The sequence below is a fragment of the Eucyclogobius newberryi genome, unplaced genomic scaffold (assembly GCF_026437365.1).
Source record: "Eucyclogobius newberryi isolate DKJ021-1_F unplaced genomic scaffold, fEucNew1.0.hap1 SCAF_2, whole genome shotgun sequence".
Classification (NCBI taxonomy): domain Eukaryota; kingdom Metazoa; phylum Chordata; class Actinopteri; order Gobiiformes; family Gobiidae; genus Eucyclogobius; species Eucyclogobius newberryi.
In genome coordinates, this window is record NW_027315834.1 from 40,289,035 (window position 1) to 40,312,543 (window position 23,509).

Below are 23,509 nucleotides of genomic sequence, written 5' to 3' on the forward strand. Positions count from 1 at the left end.
ACTTGTAAAATAAATGTGCTGTCATCTCGGGGTTTTCCTGTCACATGGATGAAGGAATCGCCCGAAGCAGGAAGAACAGCAATGACACCCACAGGGAATTCAACTGAGAAAGCATCAATAACAACCAAGACCATCAGAAGGAGTGGAATTAAATATGGACGGAAAGGAATCACCTCATCTCATTAGTGAATGATATTTTACTGGAGAATCTGGATATGTCAATCCAACAGAAATGTGTTAAAACATGAAGACGTTAGTTTATTAGTTGAGGTTTAACGATCAGAGAAGTTTATTAGTTTATATATTAGAGATTTGACTCGAACTGGATCACAATTTGATCACAATTCATGTAAGTTTGTATTATTCTATTTGCCTTTAAGTATAATTAAAGTGCACATGAATTGTTAGATTGCATATTTCATTAAAATGTAGTGAATATGATTGTATTGAAGATTTTACCTCATTGTCCCCAGTTTGACAAGTTTTTATAAGTTATAATGTTACTTCCTGGTTGGACATGAGCAGCATATGTGGCAAAGACGTAATTCCACGACTGCTACCTAGCAACCATACTGTAAACAAGGGCCAAAGTCTATATAAATTACACTACAGTTGTGATTTGACTGTAAATATTAAATATTAACACCTTTATTTTGTTGAATAGTAATTTAAACTGTCAAAAAAGTGTGTTAGGTGCTCAAATGGTCTCAATGGTCTTCAATGCCATGTTGCATATTGATGACATCACAGGGCTTCAGTTTTAAAGTCTCATTTTTCATACATTTTTTTCACAAACTCAAACTTCACGGATACAAAACAAGGATAAATATTTACCACAGATTCTATCCCACCAAACAAAGTCATAAATAGGAAAAACAGCAGAACCTCAGTCATCCGCTTCAAATCCAGCTGTCACTCAGTCTTCCAGAGTCTACCCAATAAGATGAATGGGCGGGGAAATGGCATTAAATAGAGAAATAGTGAATCATGATTTGACAATATCACAAAAGTAGCAGATCGCCCCAAGAATGAGATTTATTACCCCATCGCACAGACCTGCTTGTGCCCTTATTTAAAAGCACTTTTTACTGCAAAAGATATACTCAATATTCTGCTTAAGCATATCTTCAACACGACTACATTTCAACACTATTGCCCACCTCTACATTTTCCATCTGAAAGGTCACACATTTTCATCACCTTCAATCTGTTTTCCCACATTCTCGTACGTTCTCATCAAAGCGAGCACATTTTGATATCGAGCCATATTCTCAAAAACTAAACTCTCCGGCTCCGGCAGGTTCGGCTCCGGCAGGTTCGGCTCCGGCAGGTTCGGCTCCGGCAGGTTCGGCTCCGGCAGGTTCGGCTCCGGCAGGTTCGGCTCCGGCAGGTTCGGCTGCGCTCAGCAGGTGACATCATCATGCTCTCCACTGCTGCAACGCACAGCGAACAGCACTTTTGCCAAGTCACAGCGGCGCAAACAGTGACCTATCGACTGGCCTTGGAACATGACACACATGCGCTCACGGGGGGGACAGATGACAGCTGAGGAGGGCAGGGACCACAATGCAACAGGACACATACTGTATGAATGCGCAGGATCGTATTCAAAGGTTCTGTCTCGGTTTGCACAGTGCAGGAGATTCACTTGAGTTCATGAACAGCCCATTTATAACGTCATGTTAATCCATTCCCTATTGAGTTTCCACATCTTGTGAAGCAAAACAAAGGCATACAATACAGCTCTATGTTTAAAACTCAAAGTACTGAGGAAGTACTTTAATTAAGATAGATACAGAGAAACTATGATATGTAATGAATAGAGGTGGGCATTATATCGAAATGTGGATCATAATATAGTATTATTGTAAAAAAAATGCTGATTTAAAGTAAAAAATGATGACGTTATGTTACATAGCTCTGCACTTTTCCGATCCAATCTACAGACATTTCCCATTTGTCTGATAATTAAACCTCAATTAATACGTTTAAAGACACGTTTTAACAAATGTATGTTGGATTGACATGATACTGTCTGACTATCGTTCTAACTAATTAAGATTAATTGTAAGAAGACAGAGAAAATATGATACGTAACAAATTAGACAAGCTTTTTCGTTCAGAAATATAATGAAAAATGAGCAATCGGTCTTGATTAAATGCAAACCCATAGCCATTCGGAGCCATAAGTGGACCACAGCTGCATATCAATCAGTTTTATCGCTCTATTAACTATTACACTCTCCTCACCTGCTTGTTTTCGCTCTCCCTCCCCACCCCTGTGTGCAGCGCCCAGGCAGGAAAAAAAGAAGAAGCCCACCCTAAAGCCACTCTGCCATTGGCCCGAAATGATGTCATCGCTTCCCGGAGGCAGAGAAAGGAACAGCGCCATTGGGAGAGCGGCGCGTAGGCATGCCTTCCATTCATGCACACACAGCGGGGGGCGGCGTGCACGTGCGGCCCCTCCCCGGAGGTGCAGGGCCCGTCATCCGAGGCGAACGCTGCCTGCCACTGGGGCCGACGAGCACTAATGGACGGAGACGTGTTTTGAGAATCTCACGCAAAAGCACAAAAGCGCACACATCGAATATGCAAGTAATCAAGCATGAATCCCAGCGCGGGGACTGACGGCTGGTGGGGGTTGGTGCAGGCCTGAGATGGGCGGTGCCTTCCATGTTGTTATGCCGGCCTGTTGTCATGGCGACGGGGAGTTTTACAATTAACGTTTATGTTCACGCCGCAAAGGAAGAGGATGTGTTCGTGTGTGTGCTCTAAAGAGAGGTTTTGATCATGTTTGTAGGGAAATAATGCCACAAAAAGAGCAGATTAAAACAAAAAAATTAAAAAGTTGCATTGTAAACTTTCAAATAAAGGTATAAAGTGATGATTTTTACAGACATTTCACATTTGTCTGAAACCTAAAACTCAACTAGACACTCTTTTAACACATTTCTGTTGATTTGACTGTTGTTACAGGGATTTTTGTCAATATTGCCCTCCCCGAGCTCTAAGGATTATGACCAGTAACACTCTCTCAAGCGTAAGAGTTTCCTGATGTGTAAATAAAGAGAAAGCTTGTTTTTATTATTTGATTTTCAGATACAGCGAGCGAGAGAGAGACTCAGAGCAACAAGTGCAGTCACTGTGAAGGTCCTCGAGAAGCTGAAGGCCGTGTTACAAAGAGGAACATTGGATTTTAAGTTTCAGGGTTTCAGAATAATTATGTTCAATGCTTTCCATTCACGGTCTACTAAGCAACAGTCCATTTTCTTTCTATGAAAAGACATGCATATCATTTGTTTTGAAGCCTCACACTATTTAAACTACAACAGAGACTAACTCAGCACACACACACACACACACACACACACAGACACACACAGACACACACACACACACACATATACATACACACACACACACAAACACACACACAAACACAGACACACACACACACACGCACGCACACACACATATACATACACACACACACAAACACACACACACACACACACAAACACAGACACACACACACACACACGCACACACACACACACACACACACACACACACACATACACACACATACACACATACACACACACATACCCACACACACAAACACACACACATACACACACACACACACACACACACACATACAAACACACACACACAAACACACACACACACACACACACATACACACACACATACCCACACACACAAACACACACACATACACACACACACACACACATACACACATACAAACACACACACACAAACACACACACACACACACACATACACACATACAAACACACACACACATACACACATACAAACACACACACACAAACACACACACACACAAACACTTCAGCTCTATTCACCTTATTCCAGAAGCCCGTCTTAACGCCGCACCATGTAATCCTTCTTCTTGTTGTATTAGTTAATATAGAGCTGCCGACCTCAAGAGAAAATAAGTTCTACACAGACTAAAAAGCAGTTTTCAGGCCGCCCTGGGAATTGGTGCATTGTTGACTTGACGGTCACATGAACAGTGGATATTTTTACACAAATCAATCTACTTTATGGCATATTTTAGAGCCGAGACTCCCTCGTTCTCATAATAAACCAAAGGAATTCCCGCTGGACCGGAAACAAAGATGCTGATAATGTGGGAAAAGAGGGAAAAGTGGTGGGAATAAGGTCAATACTACAATACTCAGAACAAAAATGCAGAATAGTAAACACAGAGCGAGATAGCAAAGCAAAGGCAAAAGCTCCGGCAAAATAAATGTCCCATCTGGTCCAAAGTTGTAATGTAATTTTTCCAGTTTTTCTAAAGTCTAACTATAACTAACTATAGACCATGTCAGTCCAGTCCTTGACCGTCAGCTCAAATGACCCTTTTCTCGACGGCACAAAACTTCAATGTCTACTGGACGCCTGTATCTTCACAGCCTCCTTCAAAACATTTGGAAAATCTCCTTAGCCCCAAAGAAAACCAGATCTGACACTTGTAAACAAAGCCACTAGCATTTTGAACCGTTTGAATTTAACCTTTGATTGAAGTAGACTCGTGCATCATATTTTTTCATATTTTTGTCCTTGCCGCACCAAAAGAGAAAAGCGGGTGGCCGTGTGTGCGTCGGTGAGTTTAAAGGTGTCAGCGTAAACACTCCCACGAGAAATCCTCTGCTTCCAGTGATGCTCCGGGGAAATTAGCCACTGATAGCCTGTTACAAAGTCTGTGTTCACTCCCTCCCCCTTTTCCTCTGCATGTTTCTACCATATGCAGCGCTCTCTCTCTCCTTCTACTCACCGGCTTTTATTTTCACTCATGTTCTCATTACTTTACTTGACTTTTGTCTGTATAGCGCTGGGTGTTTCACTTGGGATTGACGATGCGAAACAAGCTCTGAAAGTCTATAAGTCGAAGCATACATACAAATATTGACAAAAAAAGCAACTCGGTATTGTGAAAATCCAACCAAAATGTGTTAAAACGTGTCTTTAAATGTGTTTGTTGAGGTTTAATTATGAGAAAATGTGAAAAGTCTGTAAAAAGAGTGCACCAATATTGCCTTATACGAGGACTGTAGTCGACTAATGAAATTCAAACGTTCTTAACTGCTTGGGAGTTCATGCAAAACAGGTTTTTCTTTTTAAAGAAAAAGAACTAGGAAATTGTATTTGTAAAAAGGCAGATTAAACTCATGTTTTAGTCTGAAATCCTCAGCAACTTTCTCCCTTCTGCTGTTGTAATTCTTTAGGTACAAAATAAACCAATTACCCCAACTGAAGACCTACAACCCTACATAAAACCCTTTTTCATTTTCAATTGAAATCAGCTTCTTTTGACCATTTTTTTTTAACTATAAATGATTCACTTGATAATCCAAATTAGCACATCTTCAAAACAACATCCACAACATGACCTACATTTCAACACATTGCCCACCTCCACACACAACACACCACAACACAACACAACACACCACAACACAACACAACACAACACACACACCACAACACAACACAACACAAAACACCACAACACAACACAACACACACACCACAACACAACACAACACAACACACCACAACACAACACAACACACAACAACACAACACAACACAACACAACACACACACCACAACACAACACAAAACACCACAACACAACACAACACACACACCACAACACAACACAACACACCACAACACACCACAACACACCACAACACAACACAACACAACACACACACCACAACACAACACAAAACACCACAACACAACACAACACACACACCACAACACACCACACCACAACACAACACAACACAACACAACACACACACCACAACACAACACAACACAAAACACCACAACACAACACAACACACACACCACAACACAACACAACACACCACAACACACCACAACACACCACAACACAACACAACACAACACACACACCACAACACAACACAAAACACCACAACACAACACACCACAACACAACACACCACAACACAACACACCACAACACAACACAACCCAACACAACACACACACCACAACACACCACAACACACCACAACACACCACAACACAACACACCACAACACAACACAACACAAAACACCACAACACAACACAACACACACACCACAACACAACACAACACACCACAACACACCACAACACACCACAACACAACACAACACACCACAACACACCACAACACAACACAACACACACACCACAACACAAAACAACACAACACACCACAACACACCACAACACAACACAACACAACACAACACACCACAACACACCACAACACACCACACCACAACACAACACACCACAACACAACACAACACACCACAACACAACACAACACACCACAACACAACACAACACACCACAACACACCACAACACACCACAACACACCACACCACAACACAACACAACACACCACAACACAACACAACACAACACACCACAACACAACACACCACAACACAACACAACACACCACAACACACCACAACACACCACACCACAACACAACACAACACACCACAACACAACACACCACAACACACCACAACACACCACACCACAACACACCACAACACAACACAACACACCACAACACACCACAACACACCACACCACAACACAACACAACACACACACCACAACACAACACAACACACCACAACACACCACAACACAACACACCACAACACAACACAACACACCACAACACAACACAACACACCACAACACACCACACCAGACCACAATACAACACACACACCACAACACAACACAACACAATACAACACAACACAACACAACACAACACACACACCACAACACAACACAACACAATACAACACAATACAACACAACACAATACAACACAACACAACACACCACAACACACCACAACACACCACAACACACCACACCAGACCACAATACAACACACACACCACAACACAACACAACACAATACAACACAACACAACACACCACACCACAACACAACACAATACAACACAATACAACACAACACAATACAACACAACACACACACCACAACACAACACAATACAACACAATACAACACGACACAACACAACACAACTGGGGACGTGTTTGTTGGGTTAATCCATAATTGTGATTATTTAGGTCACAATATACAATACAGACTAAGAAATAAAGACAATTTTAAAATATTTTTTTTTTCATTAAATTTACAGTATAGAAAAGTGATCTAAATTAGACCTTTTTATTTCAGAAATGTGATGATTTTAGAAGCATAACTAAGTCCTTTCTACTCACCCTTTCCTCAAAAAAAGTAAACCTAAATGTAAAGTGCTTTTTTATGTCAAATTGTTCATTTATTCAGAAAGAAAAAAACAAGAAGGCATTTTTTTTTCAATGTTACTGTTGTTTTGGTCGTGATGGTAAAAATAATCGTTAATTCACACAATAATCATGACACAAAGAATGGAAATCTTGAACTCCCTAAACACAACCCCAGCCATTTGGTCACAGCACAGAAAGCGCACTTTGATGTCCCAATCTGCAGATCACTGACTGCGTGGATCATGTTTATTGCCAGCGCTTTGTCCATCAGTCTTCCTCACGTGGACGTTTCTATTGGCTGCGTATCACATGGAAGACAAGCTGCCCATCCGTCTTCTTCTGTCGCGACGTCTTGGCTAAAAAACCCTGGTAGTAATGTATATTCATGACTTACATGTGTTAGGCATGATGTGTGTGCCTATGCTGCATGAAATCTCTCTCATTAGCACAATATTAATCTACACAAATGAATTATGTGGAGCTGAGATGTCCAATTTGAGTCCAGTAAATCATCTGGATCTATTGTCCCTGTTGTCAGAATCTGTTGATTTAAACCCATCTATGTTATTAGCGTCTTGAGCTTTCCTTTCGGGATAAAATTGATGCAAATTAGCTAATCAATCGCAGTGTTTGTTGAATGACAGACTTAAGCAGCTACTATGATAATAACAACAATAGCCATTTTTATTAGTTTCATGTTCCAACTGTATGGGGTGGTCTTCTTGATTAGAACACTGTTTTGAAGGCATAATCAGAAACAAAATTAAAAACCATTATAGAATTAGCTTCACACACACTTGCAGCTTTAATCTTAAGGGCTGTAGTCAAATAAAGACATTCTTGGTGGACTAAAGACCCGCTCTGCTGATTGATTAGTCCACTAAAGCTCAAAACCTTTCGGTATCTCTCTGATCTGACCGTGTATCTGACCCAAACTGAACGACCACGACAACAGCCGCGCAGGAGTTTAAGCAGGAACAACTATTTGTGCAAAAAGTTCTAGGAAAAAGGCCGATTCAAGTCACTTATGTCTCATATCACTAACTACCACGTCTTTGGGGTTGAATAATGGAACTGCTTTGTTTTTTATTACACCTGATGATTACACCTTAGTTTATTTATGCTGACAGAGAAGACTTTGAACCTTAAGCAAGTTTTTGGGTCATGTGGATAGACCCAGTAAATACAGCGATATGAACCATAAACCAGGCAAAAAAACACAACTGTATTTGATAATAAACTGTTCTAAAACTGTTCAAATTCTACCAAAGAAGTCTGAGCTATTGTTTAAAGGGGTTTGCTTAAATACCTGTACATCATGATGTGAAATTTGCTCATACAGTGTCATATTCACTATCGTACTTCATATTAAGTTTGTGCAGGTCGTGGTTGAACAAAGAAATGCTGTTAAATAATATAATCCACTATTGCATGTGTCGCAAAACTGTGATATAGTCGCCTCGTGAGCCATGTATCGTATCAAATCGTGCCCAGACACTAACATTAACTAAGATTTTCTACTCTTGGAAGCATGTCAAGTGGTATTGTTACACAGCAAGATGTTCACTACTACGGCTATGAATCCGGGAGCACAATCTGAAGAGCTGACAATGTTCTCGTGTCTCTATAACACTCCAGTGACCAATATCATTCATTTTCGCAGCGCTCAAAATGACTGCCTCGGCTGTTATTGTTTTATTTCCGTGTCGCTTACTCACTTCCATTTTAATTACACCAATTACAGTTGAATAATTTCCCTGCTTTGGGGAGAATAAAGCGTCTCTTATCTTATTCCCTTTTAATTTAACAGCAACAACACTTTGCTCCGTGCCCATATGCCAGCGCGCGGTAGACCTGCGCAGATGGGCCACGGTAAAAAGGCAGCTACAGTACGACATGAACAATTTCCCACTCAGAAAAACAAACACGCAAATAAGCCCGTATCCAATTAAGGCTCCACTCGGCTTTCGGGTCTAATAAGACGGGACTCGGCGGCGGTAACGCACTGCCGCAGAGACAATCCTCCTATAAGTCGTGGCTAATCAAGCAGCAGAATGAACATATGTGTGAGAGGAATGAGAGCGAGGGAGTCTCAGCTGCTGTATCACCCAGAGACGCTTTAACAGCCCTAGGTCTTTTCATAAAGGAAGATGATGCGTTTAACTCTCTGCGCAGAGGTGCCGGGCCTTTTGTAACTCAAACACACGTCGCCCGCTGAGATTTGTAAGAAATTAGGGAAAAAACAACTTACAAGCGAGAGAATCTTACGACTTTAATGGCTGTGCATTTATCAAACATGTATAAAATATAGATGGAGAGTTCCTGCTCGTACATCAACGTGTGCTATAGTTTGCATATTATTACTGGCAGCTTGATTGTGGCGTTCCATCTCTCAGACGTTCGCCACTTTGGAAGTTGCACACTTTAACGAAGCATATGCAGAAAGGCTCACGCCGTTTCATTTTTCCAGCTGGATGGGAAAAGGCATCGGCGCACTTTGCGATTGCTCGTCTTCAAATACACGCTGTAATATTTATCACACACAGTTAAATTGTCTACGATGATTTGAAAGAAAACTGAGCAAAAAACATCAGAAAGAATTGTTGCTTCAAACTATTAAAGCGAAGAGAGCAAAGACGTGTGACAGTTTGTGACAGTTTGATCAATTCTTTACTACTACAGTACTTTACGAGGACGACTAACTGTTACTACGATCACCGCTATGACTGTGATAATTAGGCTACTTATGCATTTGTCATGGAGGAAAATCAAGAAAGGGGAGATACAATTTTAGAGTTAGAATTATTCCAAGCAACATCACAATTAAACGATTATTTATGATGATCGTCACCATGAAAAAACAACTGTGAAATTCACTTTTATAATTAAACAAAATCAAGTTTTCTGAATGAAAAAGTAATGGCAATCCAACAACATCAGCCAAACAAAAGAGCACTTCACATTTAGGGTCAGTTTTTGAAGTGTAGCTTGAATATAAATAACTAATTTTTGCTCCTAAAATGTTCATGATTAATTTTTTTCAGTTCTTACTTTTGTATTGTGACCGGAATAATCATGTTTATCGATTAATCAAATACTCTGGACGTCCCGACTCAGAATGTGGCCAAATCCCAGCACATTCTTTTGAGTGGCCAGACTGAGTGATGAGCATCTGGACGCCTGTGAGTGTCCCTAAACGCACCGTGTCACCACTTTGTTGTTGGTACGATTGTGGCGTGGGGTCCAGAGGGTCTTTGGGGCACGAGGACACACCTCTCGTCTCCGTGTTGGAGCAGCTCAGAATTTCATTTAGGAGAACTTAGCCTTTAAAGCCCGGGCTGTTTCTAAAATCACCAGGGGTCAAAGACGAGGAGAGACAACAGTCGGGTGCCGCCTGCTCCAAATCCCATCGCCATGCCACACTCAGCTGTATATATTCATGTATATTCATGTGCCCTTTGTTCAAACACAGCAAGTGCACTCCAAAGGTAAAGTTAGATCCACTCTCAAAGTTTGTCTTCAAAACTAACAGACAGTGACATAGAGCGCACTTTTATCCGCAGCAGTTATGAATAAATGCAACAGATTGGAGAAGCTGCTGAAAACGGCAAAATGTTATTACTCATCCATAAAAAGTTAATATCAGTTCTTTGGGGTGTTCAAAAGCTTCTGTCAGGTTTGCCGCGGCTGCACCAAAACAAGCTGCCTTCAGGCCAGCTTGTTCCAGCTTTTAAATCGCTCCTTAATCACTTCTTCACTTTGGCCCTTGACACGGTTTGAGATATTGATATTTTAATCAGATTTATTCATTCAATTTTGTTAGGTACATGTGTTGGTTTTAAAATTTGCATGGATTTTATACAATTATTATATTCTTGTAGCACTTCGAACAGACAGAACCCACAAATAATAAACAAATAAGAATAAATAAATACATATAAGTGCATTATAATTGAGAAAGTTAATACATGTTTGCATATACTGTATATTGTGCCTTGTTGAAGATAAACACACATAAAGCACATGGTTTTCTATTATTTTAATTGATACACGGCACAGCTCCGGAACAAAATAACGTTTTATATAGTCAAATATTCACATTTAGTTAGGAAGAACAGAATCATTATTTATTTATTTTTTGCTGTACAATTATACCGCTATATGCAATACTGAAAAACGGTGTAGGGCAATATTGCATGATACCTTTGCGATATTCTGCAGCCCTAATTAGAAAAACAACTATCTCATCCTGAATATTTAAACATAATTACTATATTATGCATCTCCATGACCTCGGGGCAGTATCCTCCCCATCGTTCTCTAGACTGTGAGTAAAACCACTGCAGCCGTAGCCATAGGTTCAGTCTGCTTCTGAACGCACGCCTCTGAAAGCAGACGATTGCACGGAGCACTCGACTGTAAAGCTCTGTGATCCTGGCCCGCAGCTAAACGCATGGAGACCGTGCATCCTCACTTGTTTAACGGTGATCATGTTAAGAGCTGGAGTTCACCGAGCCGTGCAGCGCCTCCAGACTCCACTGGCCTTTTCACCTTTGGAATGAACCAGCGCGAATACAAAACTATAGGCTGCATTCACTTACATGGCGTACTTCGGAAAGCTCACAGAACGGGAATGCTGATTAGAATTAAGACGTGTGTGTGTGTGTATTGAGCTGAGCAGGTTCTTAATGTGAGTGAGGTACATTTAGTAACAGGGGGTCTTCAATAAAGACGGGCATAAACGTGTCAAAACAACAATGTGTTTCTCAATGTTCAGCCTCAGTGACTAATGCAGCAGATTCACGACTCAACACAACGGATCCGTCAAACACACCAGTCGGCACCAGACGTGGTTTCAGAGTCTGGAGTCTGACAGCACCAAATGTCACTTCTTAATTGTCAACTGCATTTTCCTCCGCCTCGAACACCGTTATGCTAAATGTTCGTCAGCGCTGAGAGTGAGAGCCTTTTGTGTGTCCGAGCTAAACTGGACCCGTGCATTCTGGAAGCGAGGAACTACTAAAGATTGAACTTTGACGTGTTCAAAGAAATTCCTTCCAGCATAATAATGGTGAATCAAATATGAATTAGGTACTTGGTGTGTCTATGCTAATGTACAATGTATTATACTTCGAAAACTGTTCTCAAGTCAATGGCGCACGAGCCCATGTCAAGTTACAAGTGCTTTCTTAGTAGTGCTGCACTGATATGGACAATTTAGGACAATATCAATACCGATGTTATTGGAAATGCTTTGGCCGATAACTGATATTAGGCAGATATTTTCTATACTTTATTTGGTCATTTTGAACTCATACTTTTATTTTTAATCTAATAAATGTTGCTGTAATTAAAAAAAAAAAAGGCTCAATTCTATTTTAAAATGTTGAGTAAGAACATATCATACATTTCATTTGGGGGGAAAAGGAAAAAGTTTGAAAAATAAAAAGTTTTATTTAGCTCTGTGTTAGATATAGATAGGCTATAGGCTTATAAACTATAATATAAGATTAAAATTACTCTATTCTATTTTATTTAGATTATTTCTCAGACTTAAGTGTCTCCCTGAACCTCTCCAGTCTGATCACACACTCCGTCTCTTCTCCTTTAAAAAGTTATTTGGCGTAAACGTGACTGAACTGATTGTTTAGAAGTCAAATAATGTCAAAAATGTAATACAGCCCAAGTCATCATGTTTTGAAGGACTCGATCACTAAAGTGTTGGAAATTCTCCAGTTGCACCATTAACAGTCTGTACACCATTTTGCAAACTTGTCACATTTCAAAAAGGCGCTCAGTCAGCCATATGTCAACACATCTGTTAATATCTCATTTATAAGACAAGGCTCATTTCTTCCTTCAAAATGAGCTTCCTAACAGTGACCTGCTGCTCAAGGACCACTTCACTTCTCTACCCTGCTGCTGCTGCTTCTGCTGCTGCTGCTTCTGCTTCTGCTGCTGCTGCTGTTGTTCTCTCCAACTTTTAGGAGCCAAGAAGCAAGTGCACACAATCTATCACCGAGATAAAGGCCTGCCGGAGAACAGAGAGGCTATAGTGGACTCTGGAGAGCGCTGTTAAAGCTACAAGACGACTTCCTATACCGGCAACCTCTAATGCTTTCCGTCACTTTCCGTTTTATAGGTTCAAAGTTGCATTCGTAGACAGCTTTGCCCTCTTCTTCTTCTTCTTCTTAATAGTTCGATTTCGTGGAAGTTAGGAAGACGACGGTTGGGAAACGGGCCAACCAGCTCCCAGCCAAGTGAGAAATTCTGCTGCGTAAAATGCTGATCCCCCTGGTTTCCGTGACCAAGCCTACAGTGTTAAAGAGCTCAATTAGAGGAGTACTTCTTTGGCTAATGACGGAGACGGAGTTGTTTTTCTGTTTATGCTCATCGAAAGAGTGTGTCCAAGGATGAAATGTACCTGCTTTTAGCTTTTTTAATCGCTGGCTCGATAATGTTTTCATCAAGCTCCCTGTCAGAAAGCTTATTCCATTTTCCAACGACTTTTTTCGTCGCCGGCGGAGGGAGACGTCAGAGGCAGAAAGAGGTAAATCACAGAGAGAACGTGTCAGTGTGACTCCATGGTAACAGAAAACACAGGCCTCTGATTTCAAAACGTTCATGCCCCATCACTGCATAACATCAACTCCTTTCTTTATATTGCTGTGTCCAGTTGCTTGTAGTTGGAGTTCGTTCAAGCAACTACGGGTCTTAAGCGGGAAACAGCTGCGCTAACAGGGGCGACACCTGGACTCACAAATTGCTCACCGTCAGATTTTTTGTTTTAGCTATGTCTTGTAGAGTAGGAGAACACTTAAAATGTAACGTTTCTGGTTTAGGGTCTTCCATTTGCACATTCAAGCCAAAGCAATAACATCTCCGAGGAAGCAAGCACCTGAAAAGTTACATAGTGCACCTTTAAATTCAAAGTTACATAGTGCACCTTTAAATGCAGGCGTTACATTCAAACTAACTTTACACTTGCAATATCTTTCAACAACGCACTGTATTTTCTGGTATTTTTTCACAAACTGCTTGCCCCCATAATATAAGTGCAAAACATGTATATTTTCAGACGGTAACAAAAGAACTCTGATACATTTTAAGTGAGTATGCATCCTGACGTTTAACAAAGTCTCTTCATGAAGTTATGTTGATTTATGCACTCACATTCTGCCGAGACAGCAGAAGGAGCAAGGGACCAAAATGTGAATGGAGCACAATTTGTCACAAAGGAAAAAACGCACACACACACACACACACACACACACATTGATACACAACCTTGCTTTACTCACAGACTCTTCCCCTTGTTACAGCCCAAAACATCAGAGCGCTCTAATGAGGATATGGTCTCTGGAACAAGGCAATTTAACCACACACATTTACAATCTTGCACACACGCCCAGCTGCCCTTCATACTATACCAGCCTGCAGGGTGTGACAGGCGGGCATGCCAAAAGAGGATTTGCAGCAAAAGCTCTGGGGCGGAGGAGCCGAGTGCGTGAGATAGCCGGAGTGAAGAAGAGGGGATTACATGGTGAATATTTCAACGCTTAAAAACATACAACGATTGGCCCGGACCCCGCTTTTTTTTCCGGCACACATAATGGTATTAGTGTGGTCGTATCTTCCACAGCTAGCTAAGCACTGACTAGACACTGTCAGGGGTGATGCTGGGGCTATAATGCTGAGGCTCAGGCTGAGGGACCCCTGGGGAGAAGACTGACAAGCTGATTGCTGGTTAACCTACTGTGACTGACTGAATGGGCTAAAAGACACCAAAGCGCTTCTTATTAGTTGCGGATCGGAGCGTCGTTCTGGAAAAGCAAGCGCAAAGTAAAGTCTACAGAATAACACTTATATTGACGGGATTGTCTGCTTGTAAAGTTAATAAACGGCAATTGCAGACATAGACGAAAGATTTATGAACTCCCAAGACTTACGCGAAAGCAATAAAGTTGCAGTTTAATATATATGGAGCATTGTTAGTGGGGAGGCTTAAAATAAAGCGCCGCTTGTAATAAGAGTGGTCCTTTGAAGATACAGCGTTCGCACCATGGGCCTTAACATCTCCACTAGAAGTCTATAAAGCTGCTACTTTCCTTTCAGTGAAAATGGAAGGGCAACAAAATGCAGACTTTACTTTTGAGTTTAATTGGTACAATAGTTATTGAAATGCAGACGCCCAGTGGTCTGAGCCCATCCTGTTTATGATCTATGAGGCAGAACCAGCAACTGATTAGCACAGGCAGCTTGTTTTTCTCCTGCAGTGTTTTATAATGAGATGCTATCAACTTTGAAAAGTTTTGGACATTGCAAAAGTGAGCAAGACTTTAGTGTATGGCATTCGTGGACTCAAAATAAAAAAAATTCATTGAAAGAAATAACCCAGATTTACTAATGCTACAATGGCAGTTTGCCCTCTTGTCTCACAGCAGTTAGGCCCCACAGTGAAAGAACATTTAAAGTCCAGAATGATATCTCTCTCTATTGATATAAGTCTGGTCACCATTTTCTTCTCAGTTCCGATGGGCGTGATTGACAGGCGGAACAGCCAATCAGGTCCGTCCGTATCAAAAGATAAGATAATCCTTTATTGTCCACACATGGGGAAATTTCGGTGTTACAACGCAGTAGATACAGGGGGAAAGGACAGATAACTTATAGGAAGTTTGAAAAAAAACTCTAATAGAAGAACTCTTATTAACAAAACTCCTCTCATATCTTAATAGGGAATGGAGGAAAAAATATATATATACTGAACTGAAAAACATTGCAGACCTGTGCAGTGAAGCGAAGCACAAAACTGATCACACACTTCAACAATTCTTTAGTGTGTGTTCTAGAACTTACTGTTCCTGACATTTTGGATTGAGGAGAAGACGCATTGTGTTATCCCCTCAGTCTCTTTCACATTATTCCTCAAGTAACTGCACACGTCTTCACTTTCTCTTGTATCCCTGACCACAAACATTGCCCTCCATTGTTTCTTATACCCTCCTGTATAACCTAAACACGTGTGTATATAGATAGACCCTTGGCACACATGCTGTTGGTGCCATACTGTGAGGTCATGGAGCTCCACACACTACAGCACTGGGCTCTTCTCCCTTGACAGGACAGAGGCACCGGCTGCTGGGGGGCACACAGGCCTGCCCCGTGCTGCTCGGGTCAGCAGGGTGGCAGAGGGAGGAGACTCAGGCACAAGAGAAGATACAACAGTGAATGTGCTTATTTGAAAAACAATCTAAATGCAACTACAGGAGCTCTGCATTTGTGTCTATCTGCAGGGGTGATGCCGGGGGTTTAGAGGGGGGTTTAGAGGGGGATGGGGTCTACAATGTCCCAGTTTGTAAAGTGCACTGGAAGCACTGGCTTTAATACTGCCATCCTACACAATGTCGAGCAGGACAGATGTGTGTATTAGTTAGCTTAGCGCAGTCTAGACCAGAGGATCAAGTGTAATCTCTGCACTGATACAGCTCGTGAGCAGAGGTCACACCCGACTGTCACTACAACAACACCATTGTGAAGAATACAGGCCACACTGCACATGACCTGTGTACTACTAACATGTACGTACCTTTGCATAACACACAACATACAATCATGCCAGTGGTATTTACAGTATTACAGGCATGCCCAGTCGGAGCATGTATCCAACCCAAAATTGCCCTCACATTACCACAACTGCATGAGCGTTCATGCAAAACCAACTATTCACAGAAAGGTGCTTGGAAACAGTGTATGATTCACACCCAAATCTCCAACTAACTATACATTCTCCTTTCTACTTTTGTCCATAATAATCCTTATATTAGAAATAAAATGATCAACCAACTAATGCACATTTTTGTCAGACAACAGCAGGTTAATTGACAACTAACCCTAGAAAGCATGCAGATAAAAAAGATTATTATGTTCAACCTGCACATTTTCTTCAACAAAATTTGGACCAAGACGGCACCTGAAACTAAACCTGGACTGGATCAGGACAAAAGAAGGACTAAAATGATTTCAATTCAGGCACAAAGAAATATTTTTTTGAAATTTGGATCCATTTTTGTTGAAGCTACAACAATAATACATCTTTCAAAACTCCATATATTTCGTAATTCTTCTTCTTAGGACACAGCCAGCTTATAAAATCCCTCTCCTTCTCCTGTGAATGAACATTGATCAGGGAAGTGCAACTTTTGAGTTAATTTGGAGTTATTGTTTTAAGGACCAAACACTCAATAAATCACTCTCCCCTTGCGGCCACAGGGGCACAGCTGAATATGAAGATGTATTTGAACAATTATTGCCTGGCAGAGGACTGTGTTTGGGTTGTGTCGAGCAGTATTGTGCCTGACAGTCCATCTTTAATTGGAATGGATTAGGAAATCAATATGTTCTACAATCAAAACTGACTCTTGGTAAACAAAAGCCAAGTAGCTGAGAATTAGGCCGTTCATTCTTCGTTCACCATCAAAATGCCACCGCTACCGCATCAAAGAACTGATTTCATTTAAATAACTTCATTATTAGTCCGAGCTGCAAAGTACTTCACGCTAAACAAATGCAGATTTCTCAAATACAGAGTAGGGATTTCAATTGCAGATTTTGGGACAGAATAATGATGCTGTTTGGGGATAAAAGTCCTCAAAAGGTGAAGATGTCATGGGAGCAGGATCCGGATTAGCAAAGCAGCAACACAATCACTCTGCACTTCCCTGGGCTTGCAAGGTGGGAAACAAACAAATACTAAATTAGAGCTCCAAATAACAATTATTTTAAAAGTCGACTAGTCAGCAATTCCTTTTTAAATCATCTTTGACCAAATAAAGGCTGAAATATGGTGACTCAAGACTTCTAGATAGAGTTTGTTTAGTGTTTTATTGATGAAAATCAGAAATTGTTCATTCTTTTTTGACATTTTGATGTATTAATGCCACTGTCCTTGTTATAAAAAGGTAATTTTGTGCACATTTTATAGTCTATAGATCAGACAATAATTATGATGATCAAATAGTACTAACCCTAACCCACTTTATTATTATCACCTTTTTTATGGAATCTGAATATTCATCATTTCACATAAGTAACTGCAATAGGAAACTAGTTGCATAGACATTTTGAAATCTTTTAGATAATTTTCACAATGATGCTATGTTTACAGTCAGTTGTCTTGCTTAAGGGCACAAGGGCAGATGGCATGATAAATATACAACCTTATCTTATGTCAAATACAGACTTGAGATTGAACTGCAATGAATCAACGTTCAGTTACAATTATTGCTGTAATCAATAACAACAATTATTACCAAGTTCAATCAAGTTCTTGACAAAAACATAAACTCTTTATTCAGTGAGCACGTGTGTGTGTTTCTTTGAGTGGAAAAGTTGCTCACAGACTTTCTACTTGTTGAGTGCAGTTACAACATTTTTATTTGCCCCTTTTCAGTCCGACTTTCTTCAAAAAAACAACTGCTTGAATAATCATGATTTTAATTACGATCTAACACACAGCCAATTTATGGCTTGATTGTCAATTTGGGAAAAGAGTGGGGGGGATTTTCTATACTTTTTGCTTATAAAGGTTTTCAAAAGATGACACCAACACGGGAGCAGCTAACACCAGGATAAGTGGCCTAAAGCGCGGTCAAGAGCTCAAAGAAACACAGCAGCTCACCAAGTTAAGCCCTAATTATGACAATGTGGCGGCGGCAAGACATGATTTTGCAGCTCCACCTTAAACTCCCTTTCTCTGTGTCACCACCCGGGGCAGTACCATCCGTCTGTTCCCTGGAGTTTACTGTTTCACATTGTCTCGCTTGTCATTCACCTGACAGTTTAGGCATGTGCAATCCTTCAGCTCCGAAGTTCTAAAATACCAGCCTCTGCCCCTCATGCGGTTCCTGAAAAGTCCCACAACACAACAAGCGTCGAATATCAAGTGTGAAAAGTCATATCTGATACGTAGGAAAAAAGGCGTCCGTAAAATAGGGTCAGATATTGGGTTGCGAGTGCCGGGCTGGAATTAGACGTGATAACTGATACGATAAGATGCTGTGAGCACCGCTGCAGCCTGAGCACAAACACACTTTCAGATGCCATTGCACAGATTGTGTCCCATCTGAGTGAGAAAGCATTGTCCTGCATCTGTGGGATCATCGGTTTCTGAGTAGACCAAGTGGGTTGACATCACGGCTACAGGGACAGGAGCAAAGTCAAAAGTGAGAATGCCACTCGTGCCAGTGTAAGGACAGTTAAAAGACACATATTGCTACGGTAATAGCAATCTAGTCAAAGTTTTGGGATGACTTTTAAAGGCACTAACCACATGATTCTTGATTTAATATTATATTTTACAAATATGGCTGGGCAATATTGACAAATATGAATATTTTGCTTTTTTTCTAATAGTCAGATCATATTGTCAATCCAACAGAAATGTATTAAAACATGTCTTTAAATGTATTTGTTTGATTATCGAACAAATGTGAAATGTCTGTCAAATAATCACAAAGGGGCCAAAATATAACAATTTAACCTAATTTGAAAGTTTCCAACTTAACTTTTTTAAGCTCTTTTTGTTGCATGTTTCACTATAACAGATAAACTTGGTATTCAAATAAAAGATATGCACTCTTTTAAACAACATCCACGATATTAACTAGAGTTTGATGTATGCCACCTCTACTGTGAAAGCATTATTAAGTCAGATTGTTTGAATATTGGACAGTTTGTAATTTGACACTTTGCCAGTATTATCAAATGAAACACACTTTGCATAAAGTAAAATAAAAACTTAGTGCCATTAAAAGTTTGGCATAATAACACATTTCTAACTTCGAGGAATGCCTTAATTTACTTTTTAATATTCAAGAACAGCATGCAATCCAATTCTTCCTCTACATCCACGGCTCTATCGCAGTCGTCGACTTCATCCTAAATTCACCATTGCGCAGGCATACGTCAGTCAATCAGCATCCGCTAATGCAGACGAGCAGTGGTCTCCACTCACCTGCACCTGCATGAGAGACCCCCGGTAGAAGCAGCACGCCGCCGCCGACAGGGCACTCCACAGACTACACCTCTCCGTCATGGTGCACTTTTCTGCCAAAATATATCCTCTTCAATGATCCTCTTCACTCTTCCAGCCTCTTCTTCTTCTCCCGCCTTGACTAAGCCTGACCCAGCCCTGCCTTCCTTCCTTACTTGCCTTCTTTCCTCCGTGTGTGGCTCTCTCTCACTCTCACATACTGCCACCGGAACGCCACATCCTCGTCTCAAAGCTGCGCCGCTAACATCTATTTGCTCCAGGCTCCCGGCGGCGTGCTAACAGCAGAGTCCGATAAGTGCTGGTGGAGATCTTCCGGCTCTTGACATCTCTCCTCTCGCGCTGCCTTCAGCCCGCAACCGGCTTCTCTCTCTCACCACCGCCGCACTTGCTGCACTTCACGCGGCCGCTATAGGGATTACCTCATTGCTTTGCTGATGAAAGGAGGAGAGTGAGTGGGTGGGTGGGTTGGTTGGGGGGAGGGGGCGGTCCAAAGGGGGGGAGACAGAGAGAGAGGGAGAGGGAGAGGGGGGGTTGGAATGCTAGAAAGATTCAAATTCAGAGAGAGAGAGAGAGGAGACCCCACCCACCAAAATCCCCCGCTACGCCAACTCTGTGCCGAGACAATGCTGACATATTGGGCTCGGGGGGTTGAAGCGTGTTGTGGAATAAGGGGAGATGATTTTGAAAAATGAAATAATTAAAGGGGAACGGGCAGAAAGGGGGGAGGTATGGCTCGGACTTCAAAAACAGCTGAACCTATAACCTCGATCGCAACCTTCAAATCAGTATCAGTAGGATTGAACTAGCCTAGTCGACTAGTCAGCGAGTATTTTAATTGCACATTTGAGAATTTTTACATACATTATCAAGCCAATAAATGTTAAAATCTGGTGACTGGAGGCTTCTGAAAAGAGAACACAGCAAAAGTCTACTATTGATAAAAATGTGAAATTGTTCACTCTTTATTTTTTCAACCATTTGATTCAATAATGCCACTGTTTTTGCCTTTCGTTTATGTTTTAGGTTCTAGTATAAACATAGTATAGTCAAGGTCTAGTTAATATAGTATATTTAGGGTCTCGGATATTGTCCAGACCGGAATACGATTACAATTATTTCTTATAGTCAACTACTTACAGCCCTAATCACTACAAAGTCAAATTCAAATGCTCACAATTTTCTAACATAAGGGGTGGCCGAATTTCATAAAGCATTTTCCGGAGAAGTCAGGCTCTTTATTGTGCGTGTGTGTAGAAATAATGATGCGATTTCGGGGGGAAAGCCATGCGGTCTGCAGCGAGACAGCTCATTAGTGAGGCAGGTGCTTCACAGCAAACGCACTCTGGATTTGTGTGGCCATTCCCATACGGACACACACAACACGCACACAACACGCACACACACATGCCAGCAGGGACCGGCAGCGCAGGGGAGGGGGGGTCGTCTCCATAGGCCTGACATCACAGAGGACGCTTCACCATGGCAACAACACAGCTAAGCCCCCCCGCCCACGAATACAAAAAATATATATATATATCTGACACGGCATGCAGTGAGTGTCCGCACCACTGCAGCGGAGGAAGGGGAGATAAGGAGAGAAAAGGTGAAAATAGTTGGGTTTGTGTTGAATTTTGGCTTCTCTGAACAATTAGGTGGGTTGAATAAAAAATAAAACAATAAAAAAGAGCCAAATATGGATTAAAGCAGTCAGGGATATTGCGTTCTGTCTAGTCAAAGCTTTGTCAGGGAGATATATTGGCATGTTTCTGATCATTCAAGCCAAACCCTAAGCAGCAAACCTTTACAGAGAGGTAAACATAGACAGGCCCATGACATAATAAACAAAGATAACTTTCTTCTTATAGCTAAATGTATATTCTGACAGAATTATAGCTTGTCATGACTCATGTTTGGATAGACAGACTGATTCACATGAGAGTACTGCCAGGAAACGCCGCAAAACAACAACATATATCTTGCTTTCCAAAATGTCAACAACACTGTTTGGGGAAATGGACTCATGGACAATTTGATTTGTTTTCTGGAAATGCAAAAAGCTTGATTTATGCACTGACTTTTCCTGTCAAAAATGCTTCCATGCACAACGGAAATGTAATTTTAGGCTGTCTCGGTACTTATTCAAATAATATGAAGAGGAAACAATAATTGTGACTAATGGCCCATTAAAATAATTGCAATCATATTTTCAGTCGTAATCAATCATTATCTGGACTATACAGACAAAAAGAAACTAACCTAGGTATTCAAACTCTTATAACTCAGTCCTAGCGCTCACAAATCCTAAGGCACATCACTAGTCTGGACATGCATTCTTTAGTCGACTGTCACAGCTTTAGATCAGCTTTTTCAGATACAAGGTGAAGCAGGTGATCTCCCTAACCAGCCAATCAGCTCTCACCCCAAAGTCTCATTACCCTAACTAACTTTTCCACAACTGGTTCTGACCCATCACCATTCTAGACCTGAGCCAGAAATGAGAACCGGTTCTGGAGGAATATTAAAGATAAAAGCGCAAAGTAATAGAGAAAGTAAAACCAGTCAAGAACCAGCTCTGAACCAGCTTTGAACAGGTTCTGAACTAACTCTGGACCAGCTTGGAACCAGCTTGGAACCAGTCCTGAACCAGTCCAGAACCAGCTCTTATCCAGCCTCGAACCAGCTCTGAACCAGCTCTGAAACAGTCCAGCTCTTATCCAGCTCTTATCCAGCTCTTATCCAGCTCCGAACCAGCTCTGAACCAGCTCTGAACCAGCTCTGAACTAGCCGAGAACCAGCCCAGAACCAGCTCTGAAACAGTCCAGAACCAGCTCTTATCCAGCTCCGAACCAGCTCTGAACCAGCTCTGAACCAGCTCTGAACCAGCTCTGAACCAGTCCTGAACCAGTCCAGAACCAGCTCTTATCCAGCCTCGAACCAGCTCTGAACCAGCTCTGAAACAGCTCTGAACCAGCGCTGAACTAGCCGAGAACCAGCCCAGAACCAGCTCTGGACCAGCCAAGAACCAGCCTAGAACCAGCCCAAAACCAGCCCAGAA

General features: G+C 41.4%; 1 protein-coding gene across 4 annotated transcripts in view; it reads right to left on the minus strand.

Annotated features, from left to right (window-relative positions):
• sh2d3ca (SH2 domain containing 3Ca) overlaps positions 1-23,509 on the minus strand; it is an 84,356-nt gene that overhangs the window by 43,595 nt on the left and 17,252 nt on the right. For 2 of the 4 annotated variants that reach the window (XM_072455322.1, XM_072455324.1), the window contains exon 1: positions 20,416-20,878. The exons of the other annotated variants lie outside the window; for them this stretch is intronic. In XM_072455322.1, coding sequence (XP_072311423.1) covers positions 20,416-20,496 — 81 coding nt within the window. In that variant the 5' untranslated portion in view covers positions 20,497-20,878. Of the gene's footprint in view, positions 1-20,415; positions 20,879-23,509 lie in introns of those variants that run through there. 4 annotated transcript variants of the gene reach the window in all.